General features: G+C 33.4%; 1 protein-coding gene across 6 annotated transcripts in view; it reads right to left on the reverse strand.

The window, feature by feature from the left end:
* TASP1 (taspase 1) overlaps positions 1 to 20,408 on the reverse strand; it is a 221,796-nt gene that overhangs the window by 138,664 nt on the left and 62,724 nt on the right. For all 6 annotated transcript variants that reach the window (XR_004953653.1, XM_036229670.1, XM_036229672.1 and 3 more), the window contains one exon: positions 14,141 to 14,247. Coding sequence is in view for 5 of the 6 variants with exons in the window: in XM_036229670.1 (XP_036085563.1) it covers positions 14,141 to 14,247 (107 nt within the window). In the remaining variant the exon portion in view is untranslated. The remainder of the gene's footprint in view (positions 1 to 14,140; positions 14,248 to 20,408) is intronic.

Genomic DNA, 20,408 nt, shown 5'->3' on the forward strand with positions numbered 1-20,408 from the left:
TTTCTTTCATTTCAGGGCATACATTTACCTTCTCTGGATAAAATTACACTTTTTCTTTTAAATACCAGAGCTCCATTTGCCTTTGAACTGAGTCTTAAAGCAGTGGGGAATAACAGATAAAGGACTAAAAGGTAACTTGAACAATCTGGAGTCTATTCCTGTCAATGAAACACCGTGACAATTGGGATGGATCATTTAACCTGGATTTAAATTCGACCCTCTCCAGATTCAAGAACTATATGACATCTAATTAAATAACACAAAAATAAGTTACTTTATTACATGAGATCTTTAAGGTACAGTAATATCTATTTGACTATACAATTAAGAATATACTCACAAAAATAGAAATTATTTCAAAATCATAAATACATAACTACTAAAGATAAGCATATTAAAAAGCAAAGAGAAAATGCTCATATACTTTTTCTTCTTTTATTCCTCAATAGCTTAAAGCCTTATTAGAAAATAGCAATAAGTCAAAGAATTACAAAGAGCAGTAAAGGAGCTAAATATGTTTTGATGTAAAATACAGTCTGAACTAATTATGACAGTATATCCTAGAAATTCTAATGCCATTTAAATGAACCTCAATCATGTTTTCAGAGACTCCCAACACTCAAAAGCCTGTGTTTAATGCAACTAGCCACCAGGATAGACCACATACATATTTCAAAATATTCTCCTTATTTGCTCCTAAGTACAATTAGCACAAATAGAAGTAGACAGACATTCAGGGGAGATTTGGGCTATGGACTTAATTTCTATATGGTCTATTTTACTTTACTAAATTCTGTGGACAGTTGAATATTATCAACTGTCATGTCCTCACAGGCATAAGAAGTTGTCAAAACCAGAGTTTGGTCTGACAGTAAAGTGTATTTTTGGTGTGACACATTTTATTTTTTTTGAATACCATAAAATGGAACATGCATCACCAGCTGCTCCACCTTGCCAGATTGTCTCACACATTTAGGCTACCTGCCTGGCCCCATAAGCATATGAGTTTGAAACTGCTGTCCTGCAGAAGCTGTAGCACAACCAAGCTTACCCACTCACATACTTCCAGACCTAGGACTTTCTCTTTTCTCTGCACTTACACATCTACATTCCACCCTTTATTCAAGACCCAGCTTAAATTCCTCTTTTTCCATAAAGCCTACCATGAGAAACTTGGTGAGCTAAAAGTGATTTCTACATCCTAATTCCTGTAGCTCTAATTTATGGTTTCATTCTTTTAGTGCATACCGAATGGTGATTTCTCTTTACGGTTTAATATGATGGACCAAATATGCTCTATTTACTCCCTAAAACCTACTTAAATACCTGTAAATAACGAGCACTCAATACATGTTTCACTGGTGATAACAATGAAGTCAAAGATAAAGTACTGAAAAGAAAAACCAACGATTCCATGAGGCCATGACCTCTGGTGGAAACATCACTCAGAGCCTGTGCACTCCCCAAGGTGGCTTGCTGGTAAATGCCTCATAACTTTAGGCTACACAGATCGATGGAGCAACGAAAATATAGCAGTGCCTATTCTTGGGCAAATGACCCAAAATGACCATAGAAGAGATGCTAATACTTGTAAAATTAAAATGTTCTCAACGCAGGAAAACACACACACATACACACACAATCACAAGCTTCATAAACTTTTCTTAGTTTGTAAGGCAATCTCCATTTCCATTCTGTTCCCGGTCCCTCCTTGGAAAATCACACAACCCAAATAAACAGGTGCTAGAAAACCGGTAGAAATTCTTGTTGTGGGAGGGTTCATTCTTTTTCCTAGAAAACAAGACAGGGTCTAGAAGTGCATTTATGAAACAGCCATATTATCTACATAACAGGAAAGAAACTCAGTCAAGTTTCTCTAGATGGGCACGCCCCCTTGTGGACACTTCCTGCCTCACCTCTTTGGAATGGTCAGGTGAGATTGTAGGCTGTTTCAAGGTATTATTTCCTGACAGTCTTTTCTGTCACTTATTTATATAGTATCTTTAGATCTCTACAATATTGAGGAAGTGCAATAATATTATCAGTAATATCTCAGATAACCTAACCCTCTTCTTTCATCATATCCCTAGATGCAAGCTTATTGTTAAAAGTGAAACATAGCTTTGGAGCAATGTATACTTGAAGCACTTAAATAATAGATTCAAACTTATCCTGAAAAACCATAAGATTTACAATTAAAGAAAATAACACTATGTTTCTCTTTCTCAAAATTAATATTAAAATCATTAATTGTAGATGTTTAAGTTAGTAATGTGTACTGAATGAAGGCACTGTTTCTAGGCACTGTGCTAAGTATAAAAAACCAAAATGTTCATGCCTCCATGAGCTTACACAAATATGATAAAATAACCACACACAGCAATCTCAAAATGGTAAATGTGTAGATAATTCAATTCAACAAGCATTTATTGGATGTCTATAACATGTACTAAGTAAAAGAAAGAAATATGTTCCAATGGATGACATTCAAGCTGGTTCTTGAAGAGGACTTAAGATTAGAATTTCAGTAAGCAGAAAAGTGCCTAGTATTTCATTATTAACTATTATTTATTCTATGAAGGGAAAAAGACATGAGTAAAATCTTCGAAGTGAGAACTTTCAGCAAATTTATGAAAAATCAATAGAGAAATGTATTTAGTAAGAGAAAAAGATTATTCCAAAAGAGAGATAATGGAAAAGTTGGTTGGGTCTAGGTTTCAAAAGGATTCATAAAGTCAGGTTAAAAAGTTTGAGTTTTAATCTATAGACAGTAAACATTCTATTAAGGTTTATTCTAGGAAAACACAAGACCAATGCAGGTATTTTTAAGGAAATGTATCTTGGAATAATACATAGGACTAAAGAGGAACAGAGAAAGGCTAGAAGTAGGCAGGGAAGCCAGTTATAAAGATATTACAACTGTCCAACCATCAAAGGTAAAAAGGATTGGACTTGATAGCGCTAAATTTATCAAAAAGAAACAGGCAAAAATAAATAACAGTGAATGTTTTCATTAAACAAATGTTTACCAAGCACTTATATGCCAAGCTATATAAACTAAAACAGATACGATCCCCATCATCCTAGAACCTGCACTCTAGTGGAAGAGAAACATATCAAATAACCACACTAACACAGGCAGTTGGAATGGCATGACAGCTTAAAATGAGAGAGGGCAAAGGAGAGACAATATCCTGGGGCTCTGGAATCATAGGAACAAAAGACTTGGCTCAGGAAAAATCTTGATGAACAACGTGACCCAAAAAGGCAAAGGGTTAGAAAGATAGGCACTTGCTCCCATCAAGTTCTGGGCTCTATTAAGGAGTTACACTTTATTCTTAAGAACAGTTGGGACTGCCTGAAAAGTTAAAACGAGGGCATGACAAAATCAAATTGCATTTTTCAATGGTTCCACAAATACTGTGTGTAGAACTGACTAGAAGGGGCAACAGCAGTTGTGGGCACATGGGCTAGAATGCTAACGCAGTAGTCCAGGAGAGAGTAATGAAACTTGACTCTAGACATGCTGAGTTAGGGTATGATGGATCTAAGAAGTAAACTATGTAATAAGCAGTTGGAATCGTTTAAGGCATGAAAAAGGGGGTAGAAATATAAATTTAGATTCATCTATTTAAACTAAGTTTCATTAAATGGGTGCTATGTTAGGTGCCTTCGGACAATGACAAATTCTGGAGCAAGAAGAAAAGAGCTCCAGTCTACCTAGAGGAGAACTAAATTAGTGAAAGTGGATATGAAGTTATTAACTGAATGCAATCATGCAATTCCCAACTCTCATGGAATGTTCTGTGTTTATTTAAAATATGATAACAAAACAGGTGCTTTTCTAGGCTCACTGTGACATTTAAGCAGAACAAAGCAATGATTCTCAAATGCTGGTCCAACATTACCTATCCGTGCAGATTCTAATTCAGTATATTGAGAGTAGAGTCTAAGAATCTGTAGTTTTAAAACTCCCCAGATGAATCAAATGGTCAGCCAGGTTTAGGAAACACTAAATAAAGAATCTCTTAATGAGAGTATCAAAGGGGTTTGTACAAATTTCACATTGCCCATAAAAATATATTAGAGAATTATCAAGCTGAAAAGAATCATGGTAATTATCTGGTCCAGCATGCTGACTTTACTGCGGAGGAAAATGAAGTCTAGAGAGGCTCCATGTTGGTCCAAGGTCTCTGAGCTAGTTAATGGCAGACCTAAATTAGAAGGCCTAGTCCACTGTACTCCATCTCAGCCTGTCCTACTCCCTCCACTCCTTAAGTAATCCCAGCCTCAGGTCTTGAATTCTAAAATAGCTCCTGACTCTTTATTCAAAATCTTCTAGGCTGATTAGGGAAGACGTGGCCCAATCAAGCCTTCGAAGACTCACTGATAGTTTTCCTTCAACCTAATTATTTGTTTTTAAAACATCCTTGTTATTGATCTCTGTGTGTGTGCACATACACACATACACATTTGTCTTTTTATGCACTGGTTTATTCTGCTGGTCTTATTAGCTATGCATGTGTCAGCATCACTATGTTATGGGTCAACTCAGGTCACTAGCGCATGGAAATACCATATGAGGAGATATTTAAAAGTTCTAACTTAGAATCTAATGCTCTTAACATCACAGTCTGAGCCAATTCCCAGACAGGAAGGCTTCTATACAGTCCCCATTAAATTCCATTCACTGGAGGTATTTCCTGTTAGGAAAGCTACAACACAGTACCTTCTACACTATATACGAGATCAACTGAAACTATTCCAACAACAATGAGGGAATGCTCCTTTCCCCTCCACTGATCGCGTTAAACACTAAAATTTAAAGGAGGTTCTACAGACAGAGGTATTGAATACTAAAAATTGAGAGAAGATTTATAAGACTGACAATATCTGAAGCCAGTTGATAACAAGCCTCCTGGAAAACCACAGGTTCCTTCCATTACAAAATAAAAACAGTAATCAAGATTTGCTAACTACTCAATCTTGCCTCAATTTTATCTTACTTATAACTTTAAGAGTCAGTATGTATTTAAGGCATAGCTGAGTGTGGATTTAAGGAAGACTTGGGAAGAAATCCAACCTACTAGCTTTTGATTCTTTATATGAGAACTTAGTAGCTTTTCCTGAAACAAGGGGGAAAAAACACTACAATTGCCCAGCTTTCAAGGGCTGAGAGTTCTGGATTTAGGTAACTGATTAATTGACATAAAGAACTGCAAACCACAGACAAATAAAGAATTCCCATCAAGTTATACTGCTAAGGAATTCTTATCAGGCTCCATAACCTACCTAAATGTATGAGGTGGTGGTAATCTGGTAATTCATTTATGTAAGTCATTGACCTACCTACTTATTTACATGTAAATTCTATAGGCTTATTCAGTAATCAAAATAGTCTTAAGTGAGGGAAAAGTAATTTTTAAAATATTACTTACAAGTCGAAGAAATAATTTCAAACAGAAGATAATCACTTCATGGGATAGATTTTTCAGTTTTATGAAAAAACTTAAATGTTTAAAGTATATTTCTTCATGTAAAAGAAAAGTCAAATTAATTTCTTAACTTCTGTTTACTTATATATCTATACATTAACCATCTTCTTGAGAAACATGCCAAAACTCCAAATTGAGTAAATTTCTATAAAATCCTAATTACTCCTTTCCCTACACTTTTAATGCACAGATATGTATACAGTACAAATAGAACAATCTGAGGAAAACATGTTGTTTTGTGTGCATTTATTGTCTTTGATCTTAGCCTACCTCTCACCCAAAAATACAGTGATTTAGTATGATACAGTTAAGCGTTTACATAATAATTTCAAGATGGTGGATAAAAGGGAAAAATGTTACCCACAATATACTTCAAAAGAATAGAATATATTTATATGAAGCACACAAAGCAAGGCCCAACATTTCCTTTCTGAAACATGTGGCCAATTTGATGTCCCTATGTGGTGGCTAAAGAATGCAAAATTAAAAGTTGTAGCATCTCTTTAGAGTGGTTTTGAACACACAACATTGAATAAAGCATTGCAAAATTTTCTAAACTTGTTCATTAGAAATTAAAAAAATGAAAGATAGTCACACAATGGAAAAGGCCTGATTATCTTTCATTTCACTACCCTATATAAGAATTACTTTACCTAAAAAAGCAATGAAATTAATTGAAAACTTAAATTACTTCGTAAAAGTGGTGGGAGGAGGTAAAGAATTCTATGTACATTCAACTGTAAAATCTGTTATTAAAGAAAAAGACATGGAAACTATTTCAACAATATGCTTGTGAAAAATGAAGAGGAAAAAAAGGTTTGAAACATCAAAAATGTTGAGATCAAACAATACCCCCAACCTCTTTTAATACTCTAAGAATAAAAGAGTCCCTCTAGTAATATTCAGGGCTAGCTGTCTGAAACTGATATTTATGAAATCTAGATTATGGTGTGCATTGAGTCTGTTTGTTTTCCCTATGTGAGCATCTCCTCTTTGTAGAAATTCAGTCCTGTGGCGTAAGCCATGAACAGTATTTGGCCAACAAGATAACCACTTTATTCCAAAAGAAAGGTTTCTTTATTCAAATATGATAAAGATTAATACCAACACAAGTGCCATTTTCCTTTTTGTATCAAAACAAAGCAAAAAATAAATTTAAAACATGTATCACTTCATCATATATACCACAAGGATTATTAGCAAATATTCTAACAGCAATGAGAGTCCATGGCAATACTGCCAGAGGAGACCCAGACACCAATTTGCAGGAATTACGAAAGACCATGTTGAACTACACCATGAATATGTGACCAGCAAAACTCAGTCAAAGGAAACTCCACAGAACAAACAGTTTAGTTTCCCTTACAGAAACACAATCCTCATTTTGCCTAATTCTGATAAATATGCCTTTTAGTTACCATAGCTTAGTTAAATAATACCAGTCACTCAATAACATGGTTCAAATTTCAGTTATCATGGTATATTAACTATAACTGCATAACGTACAAACTTCACTGGTAGCTCTTGAGCTCAAAGATCACTACATAAGGATCAGTTACTCATTGTTATCAGTATCTTATCTGTCATTTCTTTCAAAGTCTGTCAGTGATGAGTCACTGTGCACAGATAGCAAAAGTGTAGCTGTACTGCCTCCTTGTCTTCCACATGGAATTTTACAAAAATTAATAATCAAAAAAGGGAATCAGCCAACAAAGATGAAACCAAAGCAAAGAAACGAAAAGTGATGATGTTGGAATCAAAATGCTAATAAAAAATATATGAACTTATAGAAGAAATGGTTGACGTAGGAATGTTCGACAATGCTACCATTTAAGAGACTCTAGACCAACAGTCAGAGAAACTCAGTGAAGACAAACGTATCAACATAAATAAGGAACATTGTTGTGACAAAAAGGATGAAGATATCCAAGAAGAAGTGGCACTGGCAAAAAAACTTGACCTGAAAGAAACTCTGGGAGGTATTTTACAACATGGAAAGAACAAAGAATAAAATGTTGAAAGCTAATTCTAAACTAAAATGGAGTTTGACAGTTCACTGTGACATAAAAAAATGCTCACTCCATATCATAAATTATATGATAAGAAAGCAAGCACTGTTCAAACTCTTGACAAGTTCTTTTCTACACAGAAATAAAACTCTTTATAAGTCTTAATGCTTTTAATTTAGTGTTTTAAATTAGGGTACTAAAAAAATATTAGTTTTACTTACTTTTGTTTGTTTTTTTCTCTATGCATTTATAACCAATAATATGAGTTTTTTGGGTTTTGCCAAAATAAAAGTCATGGAACAAGCATAATATTTTGCCAGTAAGATCTCTTTGCCTGGTCCAGTCATTTTTATGGTCCAGTGTTACTATGCAAAGTATGAACTGTTTGTGCACCATAAGGAAAATAAAAGGGTAAAAGAAAAAGCCAGAAGAGTTGGGTCCTCCCATAGAGGGGAGTGGAACAGAGACTAAATAACTATATTTATATTACACGATACTACAGTTAAGTAGTAATCTTTTCCTTCTCCAGCACGTCTTCCTTCTAAGTTACACGTGCACAAAAAAAAAAAAAAAAAAAATGCACGGATGAAACAGAGATGACAATTACTAAGAATGGACATTTACTAAGAATTTATATTCCTCATTTTTTAATATTATATTTTAAAACCCATATGTCCTGAAAGTCAAGACAAAATATGTTTTTATTTGATTCATGTGTAGATAGATTAGCCACTTACCTCAATATTGGTTTACAGTAAAAAGGGACATGTTAATTCTGGGGAAGGAGATGAAGAACTTTCTCAATTCCTGCTACACACTGCAAATTACCTAATAACCATAGTCCTTCTCCTCCTCTGACAACAAAACCGCTACTTTGTTTGGGAAGGCAATGTGTCCAGTAGCAAGCCATGACCTATGAGATAGTAATTAAAACAATGCCCTAAATTTTCTAGGCCCCCTTGCAACCAGGAATATCCACGTGATCAAATTGTGCCCCTTCTCCACTACCCTCCAAAAGGTAACTACGGAGAGGCCTATTGAGGGAGATTCTGAACAACATTTGCATCCCAGATTAATAGTGACAGATACATCTGGCACTAGTCTCCCCACTCTCCACCTTCTCGCCTTCTCACCTTGAATACAGATGTGACATCTAAAATTTTAAGAGCCATTTACACCCATAAGGCAAAAGGCATGAGAGAAAGGCCCAAGCGAATCCCAGATATGTTGGCCCCAGCATCAAACTATAAGCAACCAGCAGCAACCAACAACCTCTAAACTTTTTATTATTCAGCAGAGGACCAGGAAAAAGGGGGACAAATATGCACTTCCTAAGCCATAAATCAGGTTTTCTATTCTGTACAGCCAAAGCATTCCATGGATTAACCATTCTTATTTTAAATCAAGTCAAATGTAAGTGTAATGTCAAAGACTAAGGAAAACAAAAGCACTCTAATTTATTAAGAAGCTAATTTAATATTTATCTTGCTTTAATTTTGATTTCTATCAGTACTGTTATAACATCCCTATAATCAGTTACTTTTTCAAAGAAAAATAAGAAATATCAATGCAACGAAAATTTCTAAATTTACCTACTTTATTTTCAGGCTTTCTAGTATTGACTTACTCTACTGAATACTCCTTTCAAGATAATATGTATCTCCTTCAACATTAACAAAAAATGTGAACATTAGGAAAGTTACTAAATGCTGTATTCTTTTTATTATATTTACATACCCAATTCATATCTTCTTTTATGTAGCCACAACAGTACTATCAGGCCTTAGTCAATGCTGGCTAACCAAACTATGCTGAAACTTACACACAAGACAGGGAGAAAAAAACTAAATACAGGTTGACTTAGAAAATAGCTGTTTGTCTTTTCCTGTCATATTTCTAAAAATTACCATACTTCCTCTTAAAAATTATAATTTTCTGCCCAATTGGTTCATTATCTGGTCTTCTTTTCTTTCTGGGAGCATGTTTGATTATCTTTACTAATAGAAACAAGGCCCACTAAGGTTATACAGCAAACATCTATAAAATGAAGCCTCTGGCCAGCATCCTTCCTGAAAGGCAAGGGACTGTGTCCTAGTCATTTTTGTAGGCCAATGTCAATCACAGAGCTTTGTACACATTAAAGTTCATATACTCTGTGTCTTAAAACTATTTTTCCTTCATTTAAGAAGTCTAAAATACTCCATTTGAATCATGCCCGAATTCAATCTTTCCACCCACCAGACCTACCTCCTTGACCATCCTCCCTTTCTCCATTACAAGATTCCACACAGGGTAACTACTTTAGGTAGCAGTTTTTTGTTTTGTTTTGTTTTTAGGCTGAGTGACTTCAAAGATGAAGACCACAGAGCAAAGACTATAGGTCTAAGTCAGTGATAGCCACTAAGCACTTGAACATCCATTATCACTTTTGTTTCTCATAACAGCCCTGTTAGAGAGCAGAATATCACTATTCGCATCCAAAAAATAAGAAAACTGAAACTTCATATGTTAAATGACTCACTGAAGTCACAGAAGTAACTAACAATGGTGCTATCTCTTGACCCTTTCTCTCTCTCTCACTACCCCATGGCAAAATTTCTCAAAAGAATTCTCTGCCCTTGTTCTGCCTGATCAACCAACCCACTCCACACTAGTCTATAATCTACTATATCACAGAACTGTCCTTATCCAGGTCCACAGTCTTCAGGTGCTAAATTCAATAACCAGGTCCTCTGTTTTCTTAGCTGTTTTCTCAGTAGCACTTGACTCAAATGATGACTGACAAACACTCCTCTCTTGACTTCTTAGACACTCTTCTGCTTATGCTTCTGCCTCATTGGCTGTCTCTTCGTTCTCTTTTGCTGGTTTCTCTTCTTCTCAACTTGTATATGTTGAACTGCCCTAGGGTTAAGTTTTCAGACCTCTATCCACTCTCGCTCCTAAGTGAGCTCATCCAGCCACATGTACATATATTCCTTTTGATGCCAATAATTTCCAAATGGGAATCTCCCTCCTGAACTACACATAAGCTTCAAACCCATGTAACCAACTCCATAGTTAATCTTTCCTCTTGTCATATTGAACTTGTTATTGGAATTCCTCTTAACCAGTATGATGAGTGGTTGGTTGAAATTTTCAAAAGTTGAAAAATCTCTCAGTGAAGTAGAGAATCAGAAAGAAAGAAAGAAAGAAAGAAAAGAAAAGAAAAGAAAAGAAAAGAAAAGAAAAGAAAAGAAAAGAAAAGAGAGAGAGAGAGAGAAAGAAAAAGAAAGAAAGAAAGAAAGAAAGAGAGAGAGAGAGAGAGAGAGAGAAAGAAAGAAAGAAAGAAAGAAAGAAAGAAAGAAAGAAAGAAAGAAAGAAAGAAAGAAAGAGATATATAACTTAAACATTTTCTTTAATTTAAAACACAAAGGTTCATTCATTAGCCAATCTTTTCATACAAGAACAAAGCCTTTTGTTTGAATGTGGGCCCACAAATAAATGCTCTATATCATCTTTCTTGCATAATCTATAACAGTGAATTGTCTTAAGATTTCAAGTTCCATTTTATCTAAAATAGAACAAGCACATAGACTCTAACATGCACTCTGAATGCAGAATGCGTCTAGATTTTTATGACTTTTTCAATCTATTACAGCTGGCTTGTTCATACTTAATTCTATAGCAATTTTTTATAAACCAACTCTATTTTTTAAAATTAGTTTCAACTCTCTTAGTTTTTAGATAATTTTATATTTTTAAAATCAATATTCCTCAGTGTATAGGAGACCTAATGAATTACGTAATTACAATGATAAAAATAATAAGCATAATGAAGCTCTTGGTGGCACATAATTCAAAAAAGCAAAGGAAATGGCACAATAAAAGATAACCTATTAGCTTGAGAATTGGCATTAGATAATATGCTTTATGGTGAAAATGGAAAGCATTGGTATTGAGTTCATTAGGGTGCATAGGCTAAGAAAATTCTTGACATTTTCCACTTTTATCACCATGAAGCCATATCTTCTCCAGCCCTCCTCACATCAGTAAATGGCAATACTCAATTGCTAAGGCTAAAAGCTTTAATTTCTCTTTCTTCCTTACCAAAATCTAAGGCATCGATAATTCCTGTCTTTCCAGGAACTCTCAAAACATATCCTAGATATATTTACCTCTCTCCATCTCCATCCCAACACCCATAATCAAAGTTGCCATCATCTCCTAGCTGTAATAACTTTATAACTAGTCTCCTTCTGTGCTTGCCTCCTCCCTCAATCCATTCTCCACAGAGCAGCCCAAGAGAATTTTGTAAAATGTGAATGAGAAAGCACAGCATCTCTACTTTTAACTCCCCCATTTAATTCTTTATTTATGGAATAAAATTAAAACTCTTTGCCATGATCTATCAGATTTTAAAGGAGCTAGCACCTACCTATCTCTCCAGCTTCATCTCATACCATTATCTCTGTGCCCATTCTGTTTTAGGCACATTGACCCTTTTCCCCATTCATTTGATACACTAAATCTCCACCAGGGCCACTGCACATGCAGTTCCTTCTGCCTGGAACACTGTTCCACTGACTCTGCATAAACTCGCTTCTTTTTTTTCAGATGTCCCCTCAAACGTTATATGCCCTCAGAGAAGTCTCTGTTGATCACCCTAACTAAAGGCGTTCCATCTCTCACATCTCATTTACTCTATATCACATCTTGTGGTTTTTTCCTTCCTAACGGTTACCAAACACAGTGACTTTCTTACTTTTAATTATATGTTTCTGTCTCTATCCACTAAAATGCAAACTTTCATTAAAGCATGAATTTCTTCCACCTTGTTCACCATTGTTTTCTTACTAACCAGCTCAGTACCAAGAATAGCTGCTTAATAAATATTTTCTAAATAAAAAAATTAATCTTTTGTATTAGACCAGCTGAATATATTCTCTATAAAATCAAGTGATATTTCTAGGCATAAAATTCCTAAACTAATGTCTATGAAAAAAAAAAAGAATGTTCATAACAGCTTTATTCATAATAGTAAAAACCTAGAAATAAAGAAAATGTCCATCAAAAGGAGAATGCATAAAGAAATCACAGTATATTCATGCTAGGAAGTATTACTCAGTAACAAAAAAGAATGATACAAAAACAGTAAGACAATGTCTTAAAAACATTTTATGAAAGAAACCAAACAAAAAAAGTACATTCTGTACGATTCCAATTACATAAAGTTGAAGAGCAAGACTAAACATCTATGGTGATAAAAATCAGAGCAGTGATTGTTTATAGAAGGTGGAGATTGTCTGGGAGGAAGTGTAAAGGAACCAGACCATTCTATGTCTGGATAGGTATATGGGTTACATGGGTATATACATTTATAAAAATAATTAAATTGCTCACTTTATGCAAATTTTATCACAACTTTTTTGAAAGACAAAAGTCCTAAATTTTCTCATTCAGACATCACAGGAGATGCAAAAAACCAAGAAACGGAAACCACACTATTATCCACTTTCACCAAGATCTGCTTATTGAAATGTTCATTTTCTTCCTAAATTCCTACTCTTTCTCTGGCAGAAAAATTTAAAGATTTGGACAAAATTTGTGATTAATTGTCCAATGTGACAACATATTGTGGAAATATGTCACTATGAAAGATGATATTATGCATTTATATATGAGTAAACCACATAAAACAATGACAGAAATCGTGAACCAGTATATAAGCAATTGTAAAAAAAACTGACCAAAAAAGGACACTAATGAGAGTACAAAGCACATCAAATGACTGTAGCATGAGATACTTATCATGAACTGTGTGCTAACAAATGCCCCAGCCAGACCAAACAAGAATGTTGTGGTTTTCAACTTCTTTCCACCCTCAAAACACCTAAGAAATCCCACACATAGACTCATGATAGGACACTGATTTGTGAAATGCAAACAAAGGCTGTGTAACAATAAGAAACATATACATGGAATTAGAATGTATTTTTTAAAAAATCTACATAAATCCAATATATACATTTCCTTACAATACACTCTACTCCCCACATAGCCATGTTAAGAATCAATATCTAAAGCTCCAAAACAGTAGCCATCAACCACATGTAGCTACTGAACACTTAGAATGTGGTAAGGACAAATGAGATACTAAATTTTTAATTTCATTAAAATTTAATTAATTTTAATTTTAAAAGATATTTAATTTAATTATTGAAAAGTTTTAAGTATGTTTGACGTAACTTGTCATGTAAACTACTTTTTCAACTGTAATTTTTATGAAATACAAACACAGATCAAATATTTCCAATGAAAATTCAGTGTCATAATTAAGATGTGCTACAAGGGTAAAATACACATTGGCTTGGAAGACATAATACAAAAAGAGAAAGTTCAATAGCTCATTAGTAATTTTTCATTGGTTATATTTTTTAAGTGATCGTCTGTATTTACTGGTTTAAAAAAATTATTAAAATTCATTTTATCTATTTCTTTTTACTTTTTTAATGTAAATACTGGAAAACTTAAAAGTATCTATGTGGCATGCATTATATTTCTACTGGATCAAACTATTTTAAAGCTTACATATCTAAATGCAGATAAAAGATAGCATTATTATACATCATTGATTAATATTTCAAATAACCTCCTGACCTTTTCACTTGATTGTCTTCTTTTCTTTAGCTGAATGAAATCTGTTTCCACCCTTTCTGCCAGCTCTAGTTTCCTCTTGTTTCTTTTAAATGCAGCTAAACTGAATCCTATAAAAAAGAACATTAAAAATGACATTTGATAAATATTAGGGCAATGGGGAAGATGAGATACCCTGAAGAGCCTTCTCAGGACAAAATCCTTAAGAATGTTGGGTAAAGGGTTAAAGAAGTCTTTTCAATGTATGCTGAGGTAGCAGGACAATATGAAAAATAATCTAAGGTTAAAGAAGAGAAAGGTCAAATACAGATAGACAAGTGAATCCTGAAGGTAGATGCTACTCAGGGGTCTGCTAATGCATGCCACCGCCAATTTTGGTTTTGAAGGTCTCTGTGCCTAAGGGACAAGAGGTGAAATCTGCGGACAATGCAGTATGAGGAAACCTGCTGGAGATTATCCACAAAAAAAGGAAGGAACCCCAAAGGGTAATACGTTTAGTTAAAGGAAAAACTAGGGATGGCCACCACATGCAAAGAAACAAGAAACTTACAAGAAACTCCCTTGGATATAATATAAGGGAGGAAAAGTCTCTAGATAATTCATGACCAAGGGCATTAAGATAGGTTTAGAGAAGAATTCGCATTACCTGCATAGTCTGTGGGGCGGGGGCGACCTCAAAAATTATCTCAGTGTGTTAATGCTTTAAAAACCCATAGAACAAATACAAATACTCCCTGGAAAAACACATCTTAACTTACCAGACTTCAGAGAATTCCCATGTTTCAGTTAAAAATTTTTTTTTTGCACAAACCACATGATAAATAAAGCGCCAAGATAAAAAGTCAGCCAAATATCAGAAAGCAAAATTCAACTTAGACCTACAAAGACCTCAGCTACTGCAATAATTAGATGGAGAATATAAAATATGTTTATGCTCATGGAAATAAAAAGAAGATACTGAAAATATAACTAAGGAACAAAAGATAAAATAAGCAGATTCATAGAAGAACCAAATAGAGATTCTAAAACTAAAAAAATATATAACAATTAAAAATTTAAAACAACTTGTAAGTTTAAATAGCCAATTAGATTCAGCTGATAAAATTATGAACTAGAATATAACACTGAAGAGATGACCAAAGTTTTCTGATAATGGCAGACTAAATTATTCAGAGAAACTCTCCATCTGAATATTACTAAAAATGTTAGCTAAAATATGAAAAAAAAAAACACTACTTTAAAAGCATTAAAAACCTTATAAATAGTTCCAAACTAAATTCTAGGGATAAACTGAGAACTAAAGCTATTAATAATGCACTATGAAAATTTGCCAACACTAGTACACATTAGTTTGGATAAATAGCATCAAAGAAAGACATAACTCAGGCCATTAAAAGTGGGAGTTTTAGAGGAGACATATCTCACAAGAAGTTGTGAATTGAAAAGGCTAATACACTCAAATAAAGTGTATTCACACAAGATTGTCTTAGGAGAAAGAAAAGAACAAGAACAAGAAGGAGGATAATAAGGAGAATGGAGGAAATTAGAAAGAAAATAAAATGTTTGCCTGAGAAGTTTTGGATTGACTGGGGCCTTTGCATAGATTTGCAAACATGTGGCCTAGATGGTCAAGGAACATTAAGCTTTGAACTAAGTTTAAGGATATTCTGATTAATAGTATGTGAAATCATAGAAAATATACAGTGATCTCTGCCCCCCAATTTCTGGCACAGAGCTCTTAGAATCCTTATAATTTCCTAAGTGGTAAGAGTACTACGATCATCTTTTGTTCTAACATTTGGTCTTTGACCCCAGTTCCTGAAACACAGCTCCTAAATCCCTTGGAATTTCCTGGATGATATGAATGTCTTTTGTTCTGATGAGGCAACTCTTTATGGGCTTCTGAATCACTTCAGGATGGGATTGGTCACCAGAAAAACTAAGCCATGATTAAAAGCTTGGAACTTTCAGCCCCATCCCCATCCTCTTCCCCTGAGGAGGAGAGGGGGACTGGTAATTGAGTTAATTAACAATCATGCCTATATGATGAAACCTCATAAAAAATCCCAAAGTACAGGTATGGAGAGCTTCAAGGTGGCTGACCACATCTATGTGTTGGGAGGGTGGAGCACCACAACTCCATGAAGACAGAAGCTCCTGTACTCAGGACCCTTTCAGACCTCACCCTATATATCTTTTAATCGCCTGTTCATTCATATCTTTTAATATCCTTTGTAATAAACTGGCAATCTAGTAAGTAAACTGTTGTTCTGAGTTCTGCAAGCCACTCTAGCAAATTAATCAAACCCTAAAAGGTGGACATGGAAACCTCTGATGTGTTGTCAGTCGGAAGCCCAGGTGACAACCTGGGCTTTTGACTGGCATCTAAAGCAGGGGAGGTACAGTCTTAAGAGACTGAGCCTTTAACCTGTAGGGTCTGTAACTCCAGTTAGTGTCAGAATTAAACTGAACTATAGGACACTTAGATGGTATTAGAGAGTTGCTTGGCACAGAAAACCTACACATCTGGTGTCAGAAGTGATGTAGAGAGTTCTGAGTAAAGGAGAAACGATGTAACACACTTGGCAAAAGTAAAAGCAAAAAATATCTGGAGAAAGATATTTTCATCCTAGGCCATGGGTGAATCTACACAAATAACTATTCCAGGGTAATGATAAGCATGTAGTCAAAGATAACCAGGTACAAAGGAAATGAGGCATCATGAATGTGAACAATCAGAAAAAAATTCCAATATGGATCTCGGATATTGGAATTACCAGGCAAAAATATTAAACAAGTATGCTTATAATGACTAAAGACTAGACAAAAAACATAAAATAATCTCTATTTCATACTATAAAGCAAAATTACAGATTCTTTTTCAAAAATAAATATAACTTCAAGAAATGGAAAAACAAATAATCAAAATTAAAATTTCAATATGCATGCTTAGTACGTGATAGAATATTTAAAAAAGGAATTAGTAAATTAAAAGACTGATGAGAAAAAGTTATTCAGAATGCAGCTGAAACAGATAAAATAAAAAAATCACAGAAAAAAAAGTTTAAGGAACAGAGAATATAATGTGAGAAGGTCTATTTTATATTTAATCAAAATTTCAGACGGTGAAGGTAAAAGAATGTAATATGGGTAATATTTTTTAAGATTGGGTAACAATTCTTCCAACATGATAAAAACCACTAATCCACAGATTTAATAATTGCAAAGAATATCTACAAATTAAATTAAAATCATAAAAGTTCATAACAAGATACACTAAATTAAAGAGAATAAGAATGACAACAGAAAAATCTAAAACCAGCAAGAAAGAAAAGAAAGGTTACTTTCAAATGAATGGTCATTAGAATGACAGCAGTCTTTTCAACAGCAACAATGAAGCCTGAGACAATGGACTGATAACTTTTAAAGTGCTAATAGGAAATATCTGCTGACTCAAAACACTATATCCAGTGAAAATACCCTTCAGAAATGAAGGTGAAACAAAAATAGTTTCAGATAAATAAGAATGACCAAAGTCATCACCAGCAAGATCAGTAATAATGAAAATACTAAAAAGTATTCTTCAGAAACAGGGAAAATAATACAAAATGAAAGCTCAAAGACAAAAATAGTAAGGGGGCAGGAGGGATTAAGCACCAAAAAAGGTTAAATATTTAGGCAAAACCAAATGAAAATTGATTTTAACAAAATAATAATTAGTGTCTTGTAGCGTTTTAAATACATACATACAAATCTTAAACTATAAAAAACAGAAGTTAGGAAGATGTTAAATGTAGTTCATTCAAGAATTCTATGGCCCTTGCATTTTTTGAAAAGTGGTAAAAAGTATTTTCTAACAGACATCCATAAGTCAAGTATGCATGTTGAAATCTCTAGGTTAACTCCAATGAATGGTAAAAGAAGGTAAAATAAACATAATAGAAAGCATAATAATGGAAAATTGTCATAAAGAATGAAAGAAATTAGATAAAAGGAGGATAGATCACCATGTGAAACAAATGGAAAGCAGAGTAAAAGGGTAGATTCAAAGCCAAATATATGAGTAATTACATTAAATGTAAATGGACTAAATGCACCATTTAAAATACAAAGATCTTCCCTCCAAAAAAAATTTTAGTAAATATGTGTTATTTCTAAGAGATACATCTTAAATATAAGAATACACAGAAAGATTGAGAACAAAAGGATTGAAAAAGATACACATGAAAACCCTAACCAAAGGACACTATTTTAACTATTTTAATATTGACTAAGTAGACTTTAAGATAGCAAGCATTATTAGATATAGACTGTCATTTCTTTAAAATAATAAGATCAATTAACCAAAGTCTCTTGTAGGACTATTAACATATATGCAAGTAAAATATATGGCAACTATTAGCAAGAGAGAAAAAGGAAAGTGTTCTTAGGTTCTTGTATGATACAGTATATGAAAAATATGAGGAATATGGGGGTTGTTTTAACTTTACAGAAAAAAATATAATCCGTTAGACTAACAAAGTAAAATCCTCTTAATAGATAAAAACAAAACTCTGATAAAATAAGATTCATTTACAATTTTTTTAATCTTGGGGAAAAAACTCCCTAAAAATAACATATAGCCATAAATTTTCAATCAAAAACATATTATGATGCCCACTATCATTTCTATTAAACTGCGTCCTAACAATCTGTCAGTATAAAAGGGAAAAAAATATATAAAAAGATTCAAAAGGAAGAAACAAAACTATCCTTTTGCACAAATGATATAAGAATCAACAAGAATCCACAATTGTTCACCTGTAAGAGGTATGTGTACTTAAGTTCAAAATAAAGAAGTTAAAAAAGCAAAATAAAGATATTATGTATAGTACCAACCAAAAATGCAAAATATCTAATGATAAACTAATCGTGATGAAAAAACAAAACAAAACAAAAAACTTGTAGATACAGACAACAGTATGGTGGTTACCAGAGGGGCAAGGGGGTAGGGAGAGAGTAAATATGGTAAAGAAGATGACATACGTGGTGACGGAAGGAGGCTAGGCTTGAGGTAGTGAGCATACATAGACTATACAGTTGTCATATTACAAAGTTCTATACTTGAAATGTATATGTTATTAAGCAATGTTATCTCAATAAATTTAATTTTTTAAAAATGTAAATCAGATTTTTAAAAATCATGAAATGTAGAAAACCAAAATAAAAGATAATTATAAAATTTTATAAAACTTTACTAAAAAACAAAAAAGTAGTCTTGAATAAATCTTTTCTGGATCAGAAGACTCAAATAATTCACCTATCAATGTTCCCCAAATTGGTGTAAATTAATCAAAATAATGGAAATACAAAAAAGTTATCCTAACATATTATTTTTAAGGTTAACCAAGAAAATTTTAAATAAAAAATAATTTGTTAGAAAAATTAGCTGGAAGCAGAGCTGTCGTCAAAAGAAAGTCTAAAAACAATACCAGAGCAATAAATTAACAAGTTAATGTATACTCTAATGGAATTGGAGAATAATAGTGATATTTCATACCAGTAAGAAATTGATATGTTTATTCAATAAACTGTTTTGGCACAGTAAGTTGTCTGTGAGGGGGAAAAATTAAATTCCTCCATTATGCTACACACAAACACACAAAATGAAATCTTAAATTATTAACAATTTCAACATATAAAAACTTTTTTAAAAGACCAAAAAAAACTAAACCATCGGACAAAAATATAAGCATTAATATCAGTCTTTTTTGAGAAAGACTGTCTATTTTGATTGGCTTTGTTTTCATTTTAAAGTACAAGATTTTCCATACAATGTTATCAAAGCCAGAATCCAGCATAAAGATAACTGACAGACACAACCATATAAAATTTAAAATGTCTATAAGACAAAAGATATCATGTACAGAGGTACATGATACATGACATTTAAAAATTTTTAAGTATATGCAAATAGTTTTGGGATATAGGATATGATTAATATCCTTAAATCAGAATGGTCTAATACAATATTAGTAAGATAGAGCTAGAGGGAAGATGGCAGGGTAGGAAGCACCAGGAATCCACCTTCCCACCTAGACAGCGATTGGCCTTCCAGAATCTGTCTAATGTTAAATACTATGGAACTCTGGGGTCTATTAAAGGCTTGTAACTTCCAGAGGAAGGCTTAGGTGTAAATAGTGGTTAATTTGGGTCAATTTCAGTTCTTAGTGCATGCTATCTTTCAGAGTAGCCTACTTAAAAATAGAAAAACTAGAAGAATTCAATTGAG

Source organism: Rousettus aegyptiacus, unplaced genomic scaffold, assembly GCF_014176215.1.
Source record: "Rousettus aegyptiacus isolate mRouAeg1 unplaced genomic scaffold, mRouAeg1.p scaffold_m13_p_12, whole genome shotgun sequence".
Classification (NCBI taxonomy): Eukaryota; Metazoa; Chordata; class Mammalia; order Chiroptera; family Pteropodidae; genus Rousettus; species Rousettus aegyptiacus.